The sequence below is a fragment of the Chiloscyllium plagiosum genome, unplaced genomic scaffold (assembly GCF_037043375.1).
Source record: "Chiloscyllium plagiosum isolate Xiang-an unplaced genomic scaffold, Cpla_swu_hap1 HiC_scaffold_18, whole genome shotgun sequence".
In the NCBI taxonomy this organism is placed as follows: Eukaryota; Metazoa; Chordata; class Chondrichthyes; order Orectolobiformes; family Hemiscylliidae; genus Chiloscyllium; species Chiloscyllium plagiosum.
This window is the reverse complement of record NW_028270156.1, coordinates 42,348,638-42,371,772: the sequence shown is the minus strand read 5'-3', so window position 1 is coordinate 42,371,772 and position 23,135 is coordinate 42,348,638. Positions and strand designations below refer to the sequence as shown.

Sequence of the window (23,135 nt, the reverse complement as noted above, 5' to 3'; positions counted from 1 at the left end):
TGTGTGCTTTTTGAACAAAATAGAATGGATCTGCAAATGCAAATTCATCTCATAGATGTGTGTGTGTGTGTGTGTGTATGTGTGTGCGCGCGCGCATGCAATGCGTGTGGGAAAGAGTGTGAGAGCGCGCGCATGCAATGCGTGTGGGAAAGAGTGTGAGAGTCTGTTTGTGCACGTGTGAGATTGCGTGTGGTTAATAGTGTGATGGAGTATATGTCTGTGAGAGGGTGTATGAGAAAATATGTGTATGAGAGAGGATCTGTTTGAGAGTGTGATTGTGTGAGAGTGTGAGCGTGTATAGTGTTTTGGCAGTGTTCGAGAGGCCTTGGTCAGGGAGAAATGGTGTGAGTATAAAATATGTTATCTATTTGCTGGATGCTACAAGGCCCTCCAGATAAACATTCAAAAGACAAGGATCTTGATAATTGTGGTGATTCATGCAAGAATTCTAGCCTTAGGACTTGGAATTAATGTCCCAAAGGGTTCAGTGACTACAACAATGGTCAAGGGCAGTTAATGCATCTTCAAATGACACATCCTGTAAACTGCAAGACTAGCCTTTCATGTTGTTTAAAGGGGTGCACTCAGCTACAAAAAATCTCTATTAATTACATCTCCTACCTAACATTCACATGGTTAACCTCAGCCTCTCACACTTTACCACTTCTGTAAATCACCTCACATAACTTGCAAACAGTGGCTGCTTTTCAACAATAACAATCGCTTCACTTAGCATTTTGCACCACACCCACTTTAATACTTGCCTTTCTCTTTCAAGACTATGCAGTGCGTTACCAGAAGATGTATCATCTAATGGGTGCATGTCATTCTCCCTCACCTCTGCATGAAGACACGGTGATTGCTGTATTGGAGTGGCCATAACTAGGCCTGAGGCCAAAAACAAGGCTGAAGCCGCCAAAAATGTGAAGCTTATATCCAACCCCTACTGTCACGTTTAACATTCCACTCATCCCTAAACCTTTTCTCATTTACAAGCTGTAAGTGGTGTAAACATGCATCTCTTGCTTCACCCTCTGCAGCGCAAACAGAAGCCACTTAGATTTGAGTACAGCTTAGTACAACAGGGAAAATCACAAAGAAAGAAGCAGTAAAGTATAGAGGTAATTAATTGACTCTTGTATGTAAACTACCTGTTTGCTTTATAAGTTTACTTGGAAAATTTATTTTGTGTTGGTTTTTAGTTTAGAAATATCGAGAGGATTCAGAACAACAGCAAGAGGGGGAGGGACAATCTAGAGTTATTGTTGTTTGGTATTGAAATGCGACTGCCTTCAGCAGTATCCCAGTTGGTTGAGCCAATCACAGCCTGGACCAGGAAGGGAATGGATTGGTTGTCTCCATCCTTCCTGTCCTCGGATGGTGGCAAGGTCTGTATCTTTGTGTTGGTGAGTTTGTGTAGGATACAACAGGCCATGAAGAATTTGGACATATACTGTAGTGATCTGGCTGAGTGGTCCGGGCAGCAGAAGCATTATTTAAACAAGTGGTGAGTTCAATTTCATTTCCTGTGACAGTATTACTTCTGTTATGTGCATATGGTACTCACATATATATGTTGTGTACTGGAATCATGAGCCACATTGTCAGCAGACAGCCCTCATTACCCTATAGGTACCATGGTTTGTCGTCATGCCTCAAATACAAATGATACAGTTGCACACAGATTTTAAGGAGTGATATACTTGCATTGGAAGTTGTTCAAAGAAGGTTCACAAGGCTGATTCCTGATATGAAGGAATTGCCTTTGGGAGAAAGGTTGAGCAGGATAGCATTGAAATTTAGAAGAATGACCTGCTGCCATACCAATTGTGTGATAAGGAAGTGACATTTCTTTCACATTGCAGTGCAGCTCTGAGATAGCATGTTGTGCCTGCAAAGTGGTATTAATGTAATGAACCACACCCTAAATCCTGGAGAAGCCTCCTGTCTTCCTGAAGCTTCATCTCTCTGGCAAGAAAAAAATAAAGCGCAGTCAGCTTTCTTGGAATGCTTGACTTCCTTATACAGCAGTGTGACAGCAATCTCAGATATCTTGCAAATATTATCTGTTCCATACTGAGGGCAGTCAGAGATATTTACTGGTACAGCCTCTCAGCCTGCCCTGAGACTACACTCGTGACCGCAGTAGGTGGCAGATTTACATACACATCTGTTCAGGGAAATGGGAAAATCCATATGAGAAATGCTGCTTAAACATTTTTTTTAACAAATCTCCAGCTCATCAGTCAGCCTAAAAGCACGTACCCATATTTAGTCCTCTCCTTACCAGTTGGGAGATACTGTACACCATCCAAAAACTGGATTTTTGTCTGTAGTTTGGCGTAGAATTTCCAGTCAATTTTCACCAGAAATGGCACAATTTGGATGTATTAGGCTTGCAATCATGTTTTTCCACCTTGATTTCTGAGATATTTTGAATTGGTCTCAGAAGCTTTTGCTGTAATCCTCCACTACAGATTAATATTGTTCTGCTTACCATTCAGAATGCTTACCATTCAAATTTCCTTCATTTATATAAATTCAGAACAGTAGTAATTTTGACCTCCATACTTTCAGTGCATTGGATTCCTTTGGATTGATACTACCTCCAAATAGATTGGCAATTGTACTTGAATTCAGGGGTGAGGCAATGGCCGAGTGGTACTATCACTGGACTGTTAATCCAGAGAGCTGGGCAATGTCCTGGAGACATGGGTTTGAATCCTGCCACAGCAGGCGGTAGAACTTGAATTCAATAAACTTCTGGGATTAAGAATAGAATGATGACCATGAATGTATTATCGATTGTTGGAAAAAACCCATCTGATTCATTAATGTCTTTTAGGAAAGGAAGGTGGGAGAAGGTGGTTGATAATCTTACATCTTTAATGTTGAATTCGAAAGAGCAAGAATGCCCCTTCCTAGCCCTGCATTTAGGGCAATGTACTTTTACCTAGTACTTTATGGACAACCTTCAGAAGGTCTTTAAAAGGCCACTTTCTCAGCTGCTTTCTATCTGCAAAAACTAACTCTAGCATGCTCAGCATACTATACACAGCATGTTAAATGCCAGTTTTAGCATTGGACATTCTAAATAATATAGTATTTTGGCAAATACTTATTGGGCTTGAAGCATCACAATAGACCTCGAGAATAAATTAACAGCATCCATTTCTGGTCTGGGGTACTCCAGACCTGTAGCAAGGTCGTTGACTCTTGACTGCCCGATGGGCATTAAATGCTGGCCTAACCAGTGCCGCCCTTATACCATGAATGAAAACATTCACAGAGGGGGTCCGGATTCCTGAAAGTTCCATGAAGCATAGTTATGGAAGGATTCTTAGATGTAAGTTAATGAGAGTAGGATTTATTTTTTAAAAATTCTAGTAAGCGCATGTCTTCACATCTAAGACACCAGTATATTTCAGTGCATTCGTTTGAAACTGATATGTCACAAGAGAAGCTAAATATCTGCTATCAATAGTCAATTACCACATTGATGTTGAGTAAAACAACTACAGAGAAAGGTGCAAACTGTGTAGAGACAATTTAAACTCTCAAGATCACAGCTTATCTCGAATCTTAGAACAAACTTTGCACACTTCATGTAAGGCATTTTGTTTTAATGAATACATGAAAGATTATGAAGTTGAATTTGTGAGCTTTGTAAAGTATGGAGCAAATACTGTCCATGTTTTTTTCAAACAATTAATAATATAGCATTATAAAATTACTGGTGTGCAGATATATGTTGTAAAAGATTATAGTTGGTAAAGTAGCAAGCAGAAATATTATTCTTTTATGGTTAACAAATTCGTCCCCCTCCACGCCTAAATATTTGGTTCACAATTAAAGTTAAGTATCCCTTGGATTGCAAAGCAGAGACCAAAGCATCCCTTTGCTGATTTTGGGCTTTGAAAAAAGCAATCTGTGACAAAGAGAGCTTGCCTGATTTTCAAATTGACCCAAAGGTCTGCTTGAAATAGTTGACCTCTAGCCAATTCTGGGACCTACACCGATTATTGTCGTTGGGCTTGAAGCATCACAATAGACCTCGAGAATAAATTAACAGCATCCATTTCTGGAATGTGAAATGCGTGCTGAAGAGTCCAAGAGTCCAATATTCTGCAATAAGTATTTGCCAAAATACTATATTATTTAGAATGTCCAATGCTAAAACTGGCATTTAACATGCTGTGTATAGTATGCTGAGCATGCTAGAGTTAGTTTTTGCAGATAGAAAGCAGCTGAGAAAGTGGCCTTTTAAAGACCTTCTGAAGGTTGTCCATAAAGTACTAGGTAAAAGTACATTGCCCTAAATGCAGGGCTAGGAAGGGGCATTCTTGCTCTTTCGAATTCAACATTAAAGATGTAAGATTATCAACCACCTTCTCCCACCCCAGCTACTCCAAACCTACTCCTGGTATTTTTCTTTCTGGTCTCATTTATCTTCCACTTGTTCTGGAAAGGAAACTGGGGGAAACAGAGGAAAATCACATGACCGAAAATAATCAATGCCTGTGCGTTGGGGCATCCTGCAGGTCGGCAGCTACACATGCGAAGATCTCCTATCTTGTCTGGGTCCTAATGGTCCCTCTGTGTATCTCCTTTTGGCTTGTCCAACCTCAACTAGGAAGATTATGTTTGAATTCTTTAACACATTCATGATAGAGTAATGGCATCCTTACCTACCCAAAATATTTCTGAAATATAGAAAAACAATTGTCTGACAAAAAACGTCATATAGTAACAATTGTACAAAACAGGAAACTCTTGTAAAGAATGTAAAGAGAGTTTCTGTATCTGAGGCTTTGTTTGCTCCCATTCTAAGTCAACACACAAAAGAAAACAAACAATGGAATAAAAGCAAAATCGTGCAGATACTGTGACTGGCCGAGTAGCTCAGTGGTTAGCACTGCTGCCTCACAGCACCAGGACCCAAATTTGATTCCAGTCTTGGGTGACTGTGTAGAGTTTGCACTTTCTCCTGTATATTCATGGGTCTCCTCCCACAGTCTAAAGATGTGCAGGTCAGATGGATTGACCTTGCTAAATCATCTGTGGTGTCCAGGGCTGTGCGGGTTTAGTTGCATAGCCATGGTAAATGCAGGGTCCTGGGTGGTCTGGGTATGGTCGAATGCCCTTCAGAGGGTTAGTGAGACTTAATAAGCTGATTGGCCTTTCTCTGCACTGTAGGAATCTTATGATTGTATCCTGGAGAAACTCCAGCAGTCTAGCAGCATCTGTGGAAACGGTGTTAAAATTTATAATCTAATAAATCTTCAGAAGGATCATTGGACTCAAAACAATATTCTCTGTCAAAAGCCTTCAGCTTTTAAATTCTACAAAGCTGTGGATTTCTAAAATTCATAGGCAATAAGTTAGCCGTGCCATGCTTCCCCTTGCTAAATGTGTGAGTCAATAACAGTAGTGCATGGTAGAGAAGAAATACAGTTCATCAAGGAGAGTGTAAAATCCCAATCCTTCCACTGCATCTGTATGTCTATAGCCTTTTTACTGCACTTTGGTTACACAGCCTCCTCAGTGATGAGCACATTAATCCCAATTCTAAAATTCTATTGATGATTATTTATCATGTACTCACTAGGAATGGCTTGAAATATATTTTACTAACATTTGAAAAGCAAACAGAATTGCCCACAGTAATTTGATAATCCTACTCAGAAAGCCAAAGGTTGTATTTGCCTGAGTGTGGCATCAGGGAACACTACCAAAACTGGAATCAATGGGAATTGAGGCAAATTGTCTACTGGTTAGTGATGTTTGGCATGTAGGAAGATAGTTGTTTTGTTGTAGGTTGGTCATATCAATTCCAGGGCATCTCTTCAGGAGATCCTCCGTATAGTGTCCCAGGCACAACCATCTTCAGCTGCTTCACCAATGGTTTTCCTTCCATCAAAAAGTTAGAATTGGGGATGTTTGTGCAATCTTTGGCAATGTTCAGCAACATTCACAACTCCTTATGTACTGATGCAATCCATGTTCAAATGCAATAGGATCTGGACATTGTCTAGATGACAAGTAACATTCACTCCACACATATGTCAAGCAATGACTGTCTCCAGTTAGAGACAATCTAATCACCATTCCTTGACATTCACTGGTGTTTCTATGACTGAATTCCCCCAATATCAACATCTTGGGGACCAGAAACTCAACTGAACTTGCCACACAAGCCCAGTGGCTATAGGATCAGGTCAGAGGCTAGGAATACTGTGGCAAGTGGCTGCCACCTGACTCCCAATGTCTGTCCTCCATCTACAAAGCACAAGTCAGGAGTATGATGGAATATTCCCCACTTGTTCGAATGATTGCAGCTTCAACGGCACTCAAGTAGCTTGACACCATCTAGGACAAAGCAGTCCACTTGATTGGCACCATATCCATAAGCATCGACTCCCTTTACCACCAATGTTCAGTACTAGCAGTTGTACTGTCCTCAAGGTGCATTGCAAAAATTCACCAAAGATCCTTAGAGAGCACCTTCTAAACGCATGACTACTTCCATCTACAAGGTTAAAGGGCACTAGATGCGTGGGAGCACTACTTGAAAGTTCCCCTCCAAGCTCCATTTACTATTCTGACTTGAAAATATATTGCTGTTCCTTCACTGTTGCTGGGTTAAATTCCTGGAATTTGCTCTTAAAGGCATTGTGTGTTCGTAGTTCAAGAAAGCAGTTCACCACCACCTTCTCAAAAGCATCTAGGGATAGGAAATAAATGCTGCTCAGCCAACAACACCAATGTCCCATAAGTAAATAAAGAAAAATATATGAAGTAGCAGATCCCTCTGACTATGAGGTAAATTTGTACACAACAGCAATCTTTTTTGAGCTGAATGACACATACTACTCTGTGCATCTTTTCTATATTGCAGTTCAGATAACCTTTCCTTTACTGAATTACGGTTTGTTAATGTCAACCTCTCAAGTCGTACTATGTAAGTAGATGTTAATGAGCAAAACTGTTTTGTAAACTGTAGGGAATTTATAACCAAGATAAATGTATAATTTCCAGAATTTACAACAAATTAGTTAATCCTGGTGGAATGAACATGATTTGTTGTTGAAGGTATTTTTTTAACGTGAAATAAAAATTCAGAATTGCATAATGCATTGCACTTGATGCATGATGCAATATTGTCAGGACCCCTGATGTTTCCATGGAGCAGGCCTTACAGAAGCAAGTGCCCTTCAGTGATCACTGATGGGCGATTCCACACAATTGATATTCCCTGTGGAGAAAGTTCCATCCCCAGAGAACTGTCCATCATCCAAATTCAGCAACTAGCCATTGCCACCTCTGCCAGTGGGAGCAGCAGCAGAGGCCCAACATCTTTGTGGTCCCTCAGGCAGAGGGTGGGATCATTTGTTGGCGGGTTGGGGATTGGGGTCTCTGACACAAGGCCAGGACCTGGCTGCCATGTTTCCCACCATGACAAGGTGTACATTAAATCCATTAAGAACTGTCGCAGGTTTATGAGTTTTGCCATTTCTTCCCGAATCCATTTAGTAGTGTTGACTACTAACACTGAATGTAAATGATTAAATAGCATGTGGTGAACACAAAACATTGAAGATTAATTAAATGTTTGATTCAAAAAAATGACCTTGACTGAATGAATGCCTTTTTGTTCCATCTTGCAGGAAAGATGATGCATGTTATCAAAGGATGGGAGGAGAATTATAATCTGTGGATTGTAATAAAACTGCCCATAAGAAAGATTTATGTTTTGTAAGAAATTGCTAAAATCCACTTTGAATTGTGCAATACAGTACAAAACAGCACAAGAACAGGCCCTTTGGCCCACCAAGCCTGTGCTGGTTACTAATGCTTATTTAGACTCACTTCCAGGGATCTGTGGACCAGTACGCCCAGATCCCTCTATACATCAATACTTCATAAGTGTTCTTCCAATTATTGTATAATTCGCACCTGAATTTGATCTTCCAAAATGCATCACCTCACATTTGTCCATATTAAATGCAACATGCCATTTCTCTGTCCAAATGCACAATCTATCTATATCCTGTTCTATATTTTGACAATCCTCTTCACTATCTGCAACTCTGCCAATTTTGTTGTCCTTGAATGCATTTTTTCTAAGACTGCAGTTGGCAGGCCTAAAGTCTTAATGTTTCTGCCCCACGTTTTTCCTTGGGTATTGTGCTATGTTCAGGAATAGTTATAGAGAGTGCAGTGATCTGTCAATGTTGCACCCACGGGACCATTTTTATTCACATGTAAGTAATGAGTGGTGTTAATCTAATCAACAATAGAGACATCATAGCAGAGCCAAGACCTGCCCTATTTCAATGTCTTTTGAGAATCAGTTTTGAACCTGGTGCACAGAACAGTCCTCAGACACAGAAAACCCTTGACTGATTTATTTTCCCCATCTTCCTTCTTAACTGCTTATTGTGAAGGCCATGTCTTTTTATTTTACTGCATTTTAAATTGAAGCACTTTTTTAAACAAGTAATCTGTCACTTATATTAAGTGTTGTTTCTACTACTGTGTGTTCAAGCAGTGAAGGGAAGGTTACAGATGAATTAGAGCCAAGGAGTATGAATGGAGTTTTGTCTGGCAACAAATAACTCATTGGTCATCGAGTCATAGTGATGTACAGAATGGAAACAGACCCTTCAGTTCAACCCATCCACGCCGACCAGATATCCCAACCCAATTTAGTCCCACCTGCCAGCACCCGGTCTGTACGTGCTGGATCAGTTATCAATAACAAAGCCTCCTGTCTGCCAATATAAGTATGTGACTGGCTCCTAGGTCGCTGAACAGCTTGAGGATGTGAGAATATTTGGAAAGAAGCCACCAGATCTCCGTAAGTGCAGGTCCTATATCTTTTGTCTTCTGTAAAATAAAACCTTAAACCTAAAGAAACTCAGTTTATTTTTTTCCCACAGTAGTTGCTGTAAGCCTTGGCTCTTAAACCAGAGAGTTTGCGTGAACCCACCACCTTGTGTGTCTACAGGCAAACAAAAGTATCTGCTGAAGGAGGATCAAGGTGCAGCATGTCCTGACAAACCAAAAGAGTCATCTCATCAAACCCTGTGAACCGAGACAATTGAACTGCTTTCCCAGTACTTCTCTCTGTCCATCTAACCATTTTTGTGTGTCTGCGTGTGTTTGTGTGCGTAGGGAGCTTATAAGAGGGTAAGAGTTTTAACTAGTAAAGTTATATGTTGATGGTTCATAATTTTTTTTGTGTGTGACACTGTGTAATAAAAAATGAATCTTGTTGAGTATAGAAACCTGCTCCATGCGTCCTGTCATTCTGGGTCTGAAAGATGGGTAAATTGGGGAATTTTGCATACTGTTATAAGTCTTTTAAATTTTGAGAGGAGTCTGGGATTAGAGGGGCTTGATTTCTAGCACATAACCCCCAGTTTGGCATAACGAGATATCCTGATGGACTTTGTAAGGCCTTTAATACCACTGTAGCTATAGAATCTGCAATATGAGTATGCAAATTACTTCAATAGCTAACTGATCATAATGCATAAACTAGAGCATTGTGCAATGACACACACCAAACATGCAACAAATCACATTAAATGTCACACTTGTTGCAACGTTTGTATTGCATCACTCAATCTTTTTGGAAATGCTATATAAATGCAAGTTGTTGACATTGTGACAGAGTATCACATGCTGGAGTTTTGTTTCAAGAAAGAGATTATCATAAAATTATTAACTCTGCTTTATAGATGTAATGAAAAGTTTTATGTAAGTATACCATTGAAAAAAAGACAGATTTTGTGAAGCTTTTCATCTTGCATTCATCAGGGCAATTCACAAGAATGCCAAAGTAAGGGGAAAACAATATTAGGGGTAATGCCTGTATCAATCAGAGTGAATTTGCTAACCAATCAGTAGTCTCCTGACATATAAATGTAGTTTTACTTTTACGTTTGCATTCTTGTGAATTGTCCTGATGAGTACAAAGTGAAAAAAACTCAAAAAAGTTATTTTTTTGGCAATATTCAACTTCTTCAATACCAAATGACTGTCCACTATGTGGTTAACCAAGCTTTGGTTAAAGAGTGTCAGTCAATGGTATTACATTATTTGCATTAAATCACCACCAGAATTTCAAATCTGGCTACATTGTACTAACTTTACAAATGAAACTCTGAAGGCCAGTAGTTACCAAGAATCAGCAGATTTCTGATTGAAAGGTGGAGGAAAAAAAAGCAAATGAGTTTGGGCAGGTAGTTTGAGTTGATTGAAGATTTTGCCACCAGTCTTCAGGAGAAGAGAAACCAAGAAAACAGACCAGAGTCCTTGGAATTAAGAGGGCTGGAGAATAGTAGAGGTGGGTTGAGTGCAGTGTACCCACAAAGATATTAGGATACCGGCATGAACATTTTAAATTCAATTGCCATGGAATAAATAAACCAATAAATGTCCCTGTGGACAAGATGGTTGGCAAATAGAACTTTCTGCATAACCGAATGCAGAAGACTAAATTATGAAGAAATTTGTAACTCTTGCAAGAAGAACACATACAAAATAGCCTCAAAAAGGAAGAACCTGCATTTATATAGCTCTTTATGACATCAACTAGACATCACAACAGTTTTTCTAATTTATAATAATTATTGGGATTTTTTACCAGGCAAACGCAAAACAGTGGTGGGGTAAAGCGAAGGGTTATTTCAGAGTTGGAAATAGTTTTGGTGATAGAAAGAATCCTGGATAGGAAGCTTGTTCAGAGACTAGGAAAAATCTGGCATTGTCTCACTCATAGTCTGGGGAGATGAATGGACTCAATAGCCACTACTTAGGCCTTCACAATGATTGGTTGGATGAAATCTTAACTTATTCTTAGCTTGACTTGAGCTGTATAACAAAACAGCACTGAGGTGATTGAGTTCAATATAATGGGTTCAAACTGTGTGTCATCAACATTTACATAATTTTACCCCTTAAGACCCTAAATCAGTTATTTCTATACTAGGTGCTCTGACATCAGTTATGTAGGATTCTGTCACTTGCAGATAACCTACAGAAAGCAATTCCTTACCAAATGATTAAAACAGTTTTGTTTGATTCCTAAAGTTAATACAACAGGAATGTGTTTTTTCCAAATCATTTATTCTGTGATTTGAATTTTTAATTTTTTTAAATTTCATCAAGATCCATAGGTATATGCTAATTAGAAATTTATACATTACCACAAGACTATCAACTATAATGCCAGTCAAGGAAATTACTATATGTTGCCACCTAGTGGCTTAGCAGAGCACTGAATGTGCAGTCAACTTTCAAGACCACATGAGAATACCGAAAGTGATTATGCATAATGCCACAATGGTCAGTGTGCAAGTGCATGACGACGTGACATAAAATGGTCACAACAGGACAGGCTGTAGGAAGCATCTACACGTGCCAATGACATTAGCATGTTCCATGCTTAGTGACATAATTATCAATCTGTGTGCCACTGTTGAGGGAGCTGTGGAGCCAAGGTGGAGGCTGGGGCTCTGGCTGGAGCAGGGACAAAAACCTGCACCGTGAGTGAAGAGAGGCCTACATCAGGAGTGGGGAAACCAGTCTCTTGTTTGTCCATTTTGTGCATTGGTTTTTATTTTAAAAATTGTGAAAAAGCCTGAAGACGTTACACACACTTCCTGCAGCATCATTTTTGCAGGACCTGCTGCTCCTTTTCATCCCTATGCAATGACATTGGCGTTTTCTCTGTGCGCACATACTCTTTATGTCATTTACAGGTGATGGTTGTATAAATCACAGCTGGGACATCTAGGTGGGGAAGGCAGTGTGGCCCATCAAATTTTACAAATCATGTCGGAGATTACTGCAGATGCTGAGCAAATCACGTCCATAATCTGAGATTGAATCAATGAGTTTGCACTCAGCATCCTATCCAGTTGTTTGCATGAAAATGTTCTTCCCAAACTCCATCCTAACTTTTCCTTTCACCAGTTTTAAACTAAGCCCTTGAATAAAAACAAGCTACTGCATATGCTGGATATCTGAAAGTAACACCCAGAGAATGCTGCAAAATCTCAACAGGTCTGGCAGTATCTGTTGAGAGAGAAATCAAATTAATGTTTCAAATCAGGTATAACTTTTCTGAAGAACTGGAATTCTTCATGAACTGAATAAAACAAGGCTGTCAAAATGTCTTCATTTATTGAAGTAAAGTGCTTTCAGATTCCTAGAATTTTAAACATCTGGACCACCCGAATAGTTTTTGTTATTCCAGGAGTGCTCGTAGGTCAGTTAGAACGTTGTTATTTTCCTTGATTTTATTTTAATTATGTATACTGAAAAAAATACTATTCTTTTAAATGTTTCTGTTTGCTCCAGTATATTTTCTTCACTCATTCTTGAGCAGTATTCAGCTTACAAACTTTGATACTAATTTTATAACATTTACATTCATTGGCAATGAGGCTAACAATTTCCAACCTGTGGCATTTAGCAGATTGTATCATTACCGTTCCTTGTTTATCCAAGCTTCAAATTGCTCAACTGACGTGTGTTTTGGAGAGAATCCTTGTGGCTAAATTTACTGATTTCCATGCTACAGAGTAAGGCATTTGTGAAGCTGAGCCATTGAAGAATCCTTATTGATCAAATCTGTGTATTTAACGTTCAGATCAAATATCAGGCACTTGTATAACTGCCTAGCTGCTGAGTCATTCTTTTGGTAATGAAAATGGTTTACTGTTCAATGTGTTGGATATGATTGAGTCTGTTTATAATTTTATTTGCTTAAAATGCCAACTGGTGGCATCAGTGGCAATATCTGATTAGGCAAAAACAATAGGCAGCATTGTGCAAATCAGTGCCAATTATGATGGGAATTTAAATCCAGATTCATATTATGAGAAAAAAGTTAATCTTTGTAAAGTCAGAAAAAGAATCAAATAATGTGTGTTTCTATTGATGCAATCTGGCAATTGGTTCATGGCTCATTAGAATGTGGTCAGTCCTGGTCCTACAAGAGGACATCTCTGTGTGGTTGCAAATTACGTTTACCAATTTTCTGCAGCGAGAAAGCATGCAGCCAAGTAAAGCTACTCTTACTTCAGTTCCAACCTCCTGATACAACAATTGAATTTAGTTAAGATTACATGATTTTATTTTGGATGCTCATTTTATTGTACTCATTATGTTTGCCACCAGACAAAATGTATCCATGAACCAGCCAAAAAGAAAACATAAGCCGTACAACCAGACTTCACCCATGTATACAACTTAAAGACAAAGCATGGTGTTTGACTGTGTGGACTGTAAGAGCTTCTAACTGTGTAAAAAAAAGATAAGACAAATATAGGTCCTTTGCAGTCAGAAATGGGAGATTTGACAGTGAAGAACAAGGAAATGGCAGAGGAATTAAACAAGTTCTTTATTTCTATCCTCACACAAAAACACACAAATAACTTCTCAAAAGTGTTAGAGAAGCAAGGATCTTTTGAGAAAGAGGAACTGAAGGAAATTAGTATCAGTTTAAAAAGCACTGGAGAAATTAATAGGACTGAAAGCTGATAACAACACTCTAGGTTCTGATAATCGATATCCTAGGAGGTGTTCATGGAAATAGTGGATGCATTGGTTGTCATCTGTCAAAATTTTGTAGATTTTGGAACAGTCAGTAGATTGAAGTGTGGAAAATGTGACCCCACTATTGAAGAAAGGAAGGAAGAAACAGAATTACAGACTGGCTAGTCGAACATCAGTAGTAGGGCAATTGGCTGGAGTCTGTTATAAAGGATATGAAGATATGAGGACTCCATACCTCCCAGTTGACTCCTGCACGTATTTTCTGTGTTTCACCATGCAATACGTCTTAAGGTTGAAATGGCTAATGAGAAGTACAAGGTGTACTCTTTTATCTGAGACATCACGTAAACCCCTGGATGTTTTGGTATTTTTAACTCATCAAATACTTTTCTCCAGTATGTAAAAGAGCGCTAGCCCAAGATTAACTAAATTTCTTGAGTAACTCAGACAATATTTTAGGAGCACAATTAACAACATTGAACAGTGGAATTAATTATTGGTTGGTTGTGTTATGTTTACACAGCACTTTGTCCAGCTGTGCCCATGCTGTGGTGGCTCTGCTCTACCCATTCTCCTGGCAGCACACCTTCATACCAGTACTTCCATCCTCCATGATCGACATTGTCTGTTGTCCAACGCCCTTCCTGGTGGGACTGCTGTCCAGTTCACTCTCCAAGCTAAAGGAACTCCCAGTAGAAGAGGTAGGTGCACAAAGAGGTTTTCCCGTTTAAGGAAGTAAATTTCCTCTCTAAGTTCTGTCGAACAGAACTTTTATTTGAAAGACATAAAACATTCATCCAAATGTCTTACTGTATTTCTCTATGTTAAAGCAGTGGTAGTCTAAAAAGCAGTGGCTTTTTTTGGAAACTAAAAGTGGGAAGGATTTCTGCTTGGGGATAGGTTGGTTTTCTCATATGATTGCTTTCTCATATGATTACTTTCTCAGGTCATTACATGCATGTGCATGTGTAAAATTCCAAATTTTATGGTCATGTAGACAAGAGATTCTGTTCCCTGCTAGGATCTTCGATGCTCTAACATCTAGGTGCCATATGCAAAATGTACCCAGACAGCAAGTTCACCCAGGAGCAACAGGAGCACCAGTTCATCTCTGCTCAGCATCTCCACCCACTCTTGAAAATGACAGAGGCCAGGCACAAAACAATGGCACACTTTAACACCAGTTCCCTAGACGTTCTCCGAAGGCTGTCTAGGAGAGAAGAAAAGATTGTTTCCCTGTGGATGATGACAGGAGACTGTCCTGACTGATGAAGGTCATTGGACAGAAGTGGCTGCAGCATTCATCATAGTGTGTAACTCAAAAGAACCTGGCTCCAGTGTCACAACAGATTGAATGATCTGCCCTTTCTCCTCAATGCTTTGTGCCCTTATGAGGGTTAGTTAGCATTGTGAAGTTCTCCAGCACAGGACTGTCATATACAAGATTGGATGCTGGGCATCACTGTCAGATGTCTTATTGTAGCCTCCTGTGTAGTACTTCTGGCACCATGGTGCCACTATCCCACTCACGCCCTGTTAGGGTTCACATTTAAAACATAGAAAGAATTAAAACACTCAGCAGCTCACAAACTATCAACTCATTGACCTTCCTTCACATCTAGGAGAATGTATACATATACTTTTCACCAAAGACTTGCAATGATGAGGTCACAACCACAAAAAATGGCTTTGGGATGAACATATCAACTACCTCAAATGCGTGCACCATATACTGATTTGTTGGTCTCCGTTAGCAGTAATTTTTTTTAAGGGGAACCATTTAGCTCAGTTGGTCGGATAGCTGGTTTGTGACACAGATACGCCAACAAGATAGGTTCAATTCCTGTATTGCCTGAGGTTGCCATGAACCTCGCACCTACTCCACCTTGCCTCTCGCCTGAGGCATGGTGATCCTCAGGTTAACACCATCAGTCATATATCTCTCCCTCTCCCTCTCCCTCCACCTCTCTCTCTCTCCCTCCACCTCTCCCTCTCCCTCCACCTCTCCCTCCACCTTTCCCTCTCCCTCCACCTCTCCCTCCACCTCTCCCTCCACCTCTCCCTCTCCCTCCACCTCTCCCTCTCCCTCTCCCTCCACCTCTCCCTCTCCCTCTCCCTCCACCTCTCCCTCCACCTCTCCCTCCACCTCTCCCTCCACCTCTCCCTCCACCTCTCCCTCCACCTCTCCCTCCACCTCTCCCTCCACCTCTCCCTCCACCTCTCCCTCCACCGCTCCCTCCACCGCTCCCTCCACCGCTCCCTCCACCGCTCCCTCCACCGTTCCCTCCACCGTTCCCTCCACCGTTCCCTCCACCGTTCCCTCCACCGCTCCCTCCACCGCTCCCTCCACCGCTCCCTCCACCGCTCCCTCCACCGCTCCCTCCACCGCTCCCTCCACCGCTCCCTCCACCGCTCCCTCCACCGCTCCCTCCACCGCTCCCTCCCCCTCTCCCTCCCCCTCTCCCTCCCCCTCTCCCTCCCCCTCTCCCTCTCCCTCTCCCTCTCCCTCTCCCTCTCCTCCCTCTCCCTCTCCCTCTCCCTCTCCCTCTCCCTCTCCCTCTCCCTCTCCCTCTCCCTCTCTCCCTCTCCCTCTCCCTCTCCCTCTCCCTCTCCCTCTCCCTCTCCCTCTCCCTCTCCCTCTCCCTCTCCCTCTCCCTCTCCCTCTCCCTCTCCCTCTCCCTCTCCCTCTCCCTCCCCCTCCCCCTCCCCCTCCCCCTCCCCCTCCCCCTCCCCCTCCCCCTCCCCCTCCCCCTCCCCCTCCCCCTCCCCCTCCCCCTCCCCCTCTCCCTCTCCCTCTCCCTCTCCCTCTCCCTCTCCCTCCACCTCTCCCTCTCCCTCTCCCTCTCCCTCTCCCTCTCCCTCTCCCTCTCCCTCTCCCTCTCCCTCTCCCTCTCCCTCTCCCTCTCCCTCCACCTCTCCCTCTCCCTCCACCTCTCCCTCTCCCTCCACCTCTCCCTCTCCCTCCACCTCCACCTCTCCCTCCACCTCCACCTCTCCCTCCACCTCCACCTCTCCCTCCACCGCTCGCTCGCTCGCTCACGCTCTCTCACTCTCTCACACTCTCTCACTCTCTCACTCTCTCTCTCTCTCTCTCTCTCTCTCTGTGTCTCTGTGTCTCTGTCTCTCTGTGTCTCTCTCTGTCTGTCTCTCTCTGTCTGTCTGTCTCTCTCTCTCTCTCTCATCTCACTCTCTCTCTCTCTCTCTCGAGTTTTGCAAGGACTATGGTGACATTACCTAATTCTTTTATGACACTGAACCATATATCATTCAGATCCCTTTAACAATCAACTTTCTACCTGTCACATTCTCCTTAGTAATGAATCACAGGCAAAGTACAGGTGCTAATGTGTGTTAGTGCTTTCCTCCTCCTGGAGGAGATAAACGTGCACAAGTGTGAGAATTTGCTTAACATATGACTCCTGCCCGACTTTGAGGAGCAGGCTACTGAGCTCATACAAGGCTAAGGAGAATGTGTCTATGTTGAAGGGGGCATTGAGTAACTATAGCCATCTGGTGAGGAGGTCTCCAAACTGCAACTGCCAGCTGCCCACCCAGTACCGACATTAAAGTGAAACCTTGGTTAAAGGTGGTGGCTCACAACACAGACATTTGCTTTTCTATGCAGTCTCCAGATCCTTGCCCCAAGACAGGCTAAAAAAAAGTAGAACTTCAGCCCCCAGGCCCATCACTAACAAATTCTCCTGAACACCTATGAAGATAAATAGTCATGAGTCTCAAAGGGTGCACCCTTAAAGCCTTCCTCCACCACCACAGAGACATTCGCCTCAGTGGGTAATCAATATGGAGTAGGCCTAGGCTCACGTTGTGGTGAGCACAGCATGAGCCCCAAACCTACAGGAAAAAGAAATGGCTGAGGCCTCTGAAGTTTAGAGGTCTGCTGGAGAAGAGGCCACTGCTGATCCCATTACACATGGCTAAACTCTGACCATGGTCATTAGTGAGCTAACAGATGCCAAGACTGGTGGATGAATGTCTGACAGAGATCATACGCAGACTGGAGCAAAGGAGAGGACATTTGGCCAGGTTCTGTTTGATATCCTGGATTTAGTGTGCAAGCAATTGGCTCCCTAGACTGTGTGGCAGCAAGAAATGTATGGGGGTCTTCACTCTATCACTTAAACAGTGAATGCTTCTATTCACTGTGTACATGAAAGGGAGCTTAACTATCGAGGTGCCTCAAACCCTTGAGGGGAAGAGAAGCAACAAAGAGACACTCAGACTATTATCTCAGGCCACTTCACAAGTGCCGTGCATGATCACCACCTGTCTGCCAGAGGGTTGGACACCTCCAGCTGATCAGGTCAAGGAGACGCCCCACATCTCTGAGCCTTTTAAGTCCCAGCCTACCAGAGTATACCCACCAAAGTCCCTTTGGGTGCATGGGTATCAGCCTCTGTACAACCTGACCCTAATACAGATATCACTTTGAAATACATCACTGGACTGTAGTACCATCTGTTCAGGCTTCTGACTATGTATGATTTCCTTGTCAACTACCTTGAGGGATGCTGAACACAGTACACACTTACATGGTCTTCAGGTGGAGCAGCGCAAAAGGCAACAAAGCTGATATTTCCTGCTACTTTCTGGGAGGAACATAAAATTTGGAAAAGCAGGAACATAAGCTGGATATTTGTGTCTTAGGAGTCAATCAACATAGTTTAACACTCGACATCTCTATTATAAATGACTGCCCCTTACAAATTGAAGTTTAGTTTATGTAAGTGGATGCCATGTAATCCTGCATAGCTCCATAATGGTGCTTTAATCAGGAAACTGAATGGAATGTTATTGGTACCAAGGGAACAATCTAACTTATAATTAAAACAAACAAAATATCCCAACATTTTAGAAGTGTAAAACAAGCATTCCCTTTAAGGAAGGACTCTAATCTATAATCGGCTCACTGTCTATGTTAATGCAAAATCATTTGTCTCCCAAATATGGCCACGACCAGATTTTCTCTGGCCCGTGTGTGTTATCTCAGCACTGCTCTGGCTTTTTCAGCATCCTCCTCAACTCTGCCCGATTTCCCTTGTTCCTCGGCTGTGAACGCAGGTAGCTGCTCCATCTCCCCCTCCTCTAAATCCTCACTTGTCACTGTGCAGGGCACTGAAAGCAATCACTATTTTGGAGATAATGTCACAGAGAGAACTGCAAAGCTCCCCTTGAATGGTCCATGCAGTGGAATAGTTTCAGAAGACCAATTGCCTGTAGCTTGAAGACAGTACAGCACTGCTTGGTATCAGTATGAGGATTGTGCACTGGAGTTATTAGCCAGGCCTTCTGGGGGTCCCCTTGTCACTTATGATGCAGCCCTGGAGATGATACAGGCAAGTGAACATTCAAGAAACTTAAGAGTTGTGCGGAATGTATGAGTTATGGCAGCTTCCTGGATAACAGGCACAGACATGGAGGAATTGTTACCTGTGGTCACAAATGAGCTGTTTTAAATTGAAAAAATGAACCTGGCTGGATGATGCCTGGGAGCTCTGAATGTCACATGCATGTTACTGATGACCCTTTGGAACTGAAGATCCAAGAATTGGTTGCAAATCAGGTGTCTTCAGTCTGTAGGTCTGTGGTTAATTAAACTGAAGTTGTATGATTTTCAGAAAGGGGGCATTCGATGAGCTCACAAGTGCACTGTGAGCTGCAAATGGGACATGCACACTCATTCCCTACTCAGGTTTGGAAGGAATCAGTGGCTAGGAAGTTCAATGTTACTGTTATCTCAGTGCCATAGGTTTACAGCTGCCTGCCAAGCTGTGTCAGCATTTTCTTGTGCCACCTGAAGACACGTTCTGCACTTTCACTCATTTGCAAATAGCTGCAAAGCCTTCGGTACACCATCTGTCAGAACACAGTTTGACAGTCCCCTCACCCCCTTCGGACACTGCTTGTTCATCCACAGCTGCAGTCCCAGGAGCCTTATTTCTGCAGTTCTGTTGCCTCTTTTCCTCTTCCTTTGTAACCTCAGCTATGCTAGTACAGCTGCTGGGTTAAATTGGGCAAACATCTGGCATGGATGTACTGGTCTGTGAAAATACAGTCAAGAAAATGATGCATACTTTCATTTACGATCTTGACATTGTCAAGTTTTCCTTTGGGCCTTTATCAGACAGCATGTGTTTAGGATGGTTATGCTGTCCCATTTGCCATTCTCAGGGAGTCTTCTCAACTGACCAAGCATCAGGAAATAATGGGCACATCACCCACATTTTTCTGTCCACTTAATAGCTAACTACTTTTAATTTCATGAGAAATGTATACACAGGAAACATAAGCGGGATTTGTGGTACAACTCTGACTTGTAAATTCTCCTGTATGTGAGTTGAAACTTTATTGCTGGAACAGCACAGCAGGTCAGGCAGCATCCAGGGAACAGGAGATTCGACGTTTCGGGCACAGGCCCCCCTTCAGGAAGGGCCTGTGAAGAAGGGCCTGTGCCCGAAACGTCGAATCTCCTGTTCCCTGGATGCTGCCTGACCTGCTGTGCTGTTCCAGCAATAAAGTTTCAACTTTGATCTCCGCATCTGCAGACCTCACTTTCTCCTCCTGTATGTGACAAGACTAAGCATTGACCTGGCATTTTACAAACAGGTTAAGTTACATGGTCAGTCAGAATATTGCTATGCTGCTGCTACAGTTTGAAATAACTAATTCATCAGAGGTTGAGACTTAAAAGTATAAAAGATTCAATGCCCTTGTCTTAACATCATTTCTGTTGGAGGTCCTTAGGGATTATTGTGAATGTTTTTGCACTGATGGTTGTGACACCCATTTATAGTATGGTCCTTGAATAAAATGCTTATCTGTTTTGAATTCCAAAGCTTGGAGTAATACCTAAATTAGCTTTTCTTGAGGAGTTGGGCTGGCAGGCTTTGTATTTGCAGCAAGTCAAGGCCAAATATTTAATCTTGCGTGGGGTTTAGGCAAAAACAATTTTAGTTAAAGAATCTACTGATTTTGAAGTGATAATGAAGTCTGCAAAATTCTTTTAATCAGGCACTAATGGTCGATCTAGGGACCGATCGCTTCCTCCGACAGGTAAGACTCATAGCAGAAATATTTCTGCGTACACACCAAACAGTTAAGTACTTGTGCATTAATAACTGGGATTGTAACATTACCAGTTATGGTCTGTATTTTTGCTAGTTATCTTTCAGATTATATATTTTTGATGGAGTGTTACAGGCTGACATGCTGGGATAATGGTTGATAATGGCAATGAGCAGTGCGACGCTGGTACATTCCCACATTTTCTTTGATTTCAATTTCATTTTGGAAAGGAACCAAGTGGGGAAATGGTTAAAAAAAACAAAGCAGGGGCCATTGCCATTCAATGTAGACCTAAGTGTAGGCAAGGACACAAGCTGCAGCATTCTTGCTGATGCAGCTTACAGGTGAAGGAAGAACATAAGAAATAAAAGTGAGAGTAAACTGGTTATCCCATTAAATCTGACCCCACAATCGGACTGGTTCATGGAAGTGAAAGCCCCGCATTCAGTTAGTTTTGATCTTCTACTTCAACAATGTTTTCCTGTGCGTCTCCATATCTCTTCCTAATTTTGCTATCTAGAAATCTATCAATTTCTGACATCAACGTGCTCAGTGACTACACACCCATAGTTCACTGGGACAGCATTAAAAGGTTAGCATCATCCCAAGGACTAAGCTGTCAGATAAGTGCTTTTAGTTCGGGCATGGATTTCCAGGGTTGGCAGAGAAGAGTGTGAAGGTCCAAAAGCAAGAGCAAGTGGATTCTTTTACTTGCCCTATGTCCAGCTCCTCCAGCCTATGCACAAAATAATGTAGATCGAGGAATCCCATCACCCTTTGCACCAAACTGACAGTATATCTGCACTGGTTTACCAGGTAAGGTGGTTGACATGTTTGTGTCCCTGAGTCGAGATAATGGTAACCCGAGTGGGAAAAGACCTTTAGTAGATCCTTACATTGTCAATAATTGAATATGTAATGGCTTGAATCAATAGAGGAGTGGAAAGGTCGAGCTGGACCTTCCGAGTCAGAACAAATCTGGTGGAGGCAGGAAAGTGGCCAGTACTGGGACACCACTATGAGGTCTAATTAGATTGCCTTCCTGCTGCCTTTGAGACTCAAAGATACCACCTTTCCACATGATCACCAATACATCCACTGCCTCTATAACCATCACTTTCAACTCTGTCATTTTGATCATTAAGAGCAAGACATTTGTTAAATTGTAGCCCCATTCATTAGAGTCATAGAGATGTACAGCATGGAAACAGACCCTTCGGTCCAACCCGTCCATGCCGACCAGATATCCCAACCCAATCTAGTCCCACCTGTCAGCACTCAACCCATATCCCTCCAATCCTTCCTAGTCATATACCCATCCAGATGCCTTTTAAATGTTGCAATTGTACCAGCCTCCTCCACTTCCTCTGGCAGCTCATTCCATACACATACCACCCTCTGTGTGAAAACGTTGCCCCTTAGGTCTCTTTTATAAAATCTTTCTCCTCTCACCCTAAACCTAGTTCTTGACTCCCCCGCCCCAGGGAAAAGACTTTGTCTATTTATCCTATCCATGCCCTTCATAATTTTGTAAACCTCTATAAGGTCACCCCTCAGCCTCTGATGCTCCAGGGAAAACAGCCCCAGTCTGTTCAGCCTTTCCCTATAGCTCAAATCCTCCAACCCTGGCAACATCCTTGTAAATCTTTTCTGAACCCTTTCAAGTTTCACAACATCTTTCCGATAAGGAGGAGACCAGAATTGCACACAGTATTCCAACAGTGTCCTAACCAATGTCCTGTACAGCTGCAACATGACCTCCCAACTCCTGTACTCAATGCTCTGACCAATAAAGGAAAGCATACCAAACGCTTTCTTCACTATCCTATCTACCTGCGACTCCACTTTCAAGGAGCTATGAACCTGCACTCCAAGGTCTCTTTGTTCAGTAACACTCCCTAAGACCTTACCATTAAGTGTATAAGTCCTGCTAAAATTTGCTTTCCCAAAATGCAGCACCTCGCATTTATCTGAATTAAACTCCATCTGCCACTTCTCAGCCCATTGGCCCATCTGATCAAGATCCTGTTGTAATCTGAGGTAACCTTCTTTGCTGTCCACTATACCTCTAATTTTGGTGTCATCTGCAAACTTACTAACTTTATCTCTTAAGCTCGCATCCAAATCATTTATGTAAATGACAAAAAGTAGAGGATCCAGCACCGATCCTTGAGGCACTACACTGGTCACAGGCCTCCAGTCTGAAAAACAACCCTCCACCACCACCTTCTGTCTTCTACCTCACTTCCCCTCACTGTGCTCAGGGACTCACTTTCCCTCGTGCTGCTCCAGGACTCACTTGCCCTTGCGCTGCTCAGAGTCTCACTTTCCCTCTCACTGCTCAGGGACTTGCTTCCCCTCGTGTTGCTCAGGAAATCACGTTCCCCCCCCCCCCCCCCCCCTCGTGCTGTTCAGGGACTCACCTTGCCTCACTCTGCTCAGGGACTCACTTCTCATCACTTTGATCAGGGACTCACTTC

At 42.4% G+C, this 23,135-nt stretch overlaps 1 protein-coding gene across 5 annotated transcripts in view; it reads left to right on the top strand.

Annotated features, from left to right (window-relative positions):
* Window positions 1–23,135, top strand: part of dennd2b (DENN domain containing 2B) — a 465,023-nt gene that overhangs the window by 419,546 nt on the left and 22,342 nt on the right. For all 5 annotated transcript variants that reach the window (XM_087996551.1, XM_087996548.1, XM_087996550.1 and 2 more), the window contains 2 exons: window positions 14,096–14,273; window positions 20,602–20,643. In XM_087996551.1, the coding sequence (XP_087852677.1) occupies window positions 14,096–14,273; window positions 20,602–20,643 (220 nt within the window). The remainder of the gene's footprint in view (window positions 1–14,095; window positions 14,274–20,601; window positions 20,644–23,135) is intronic.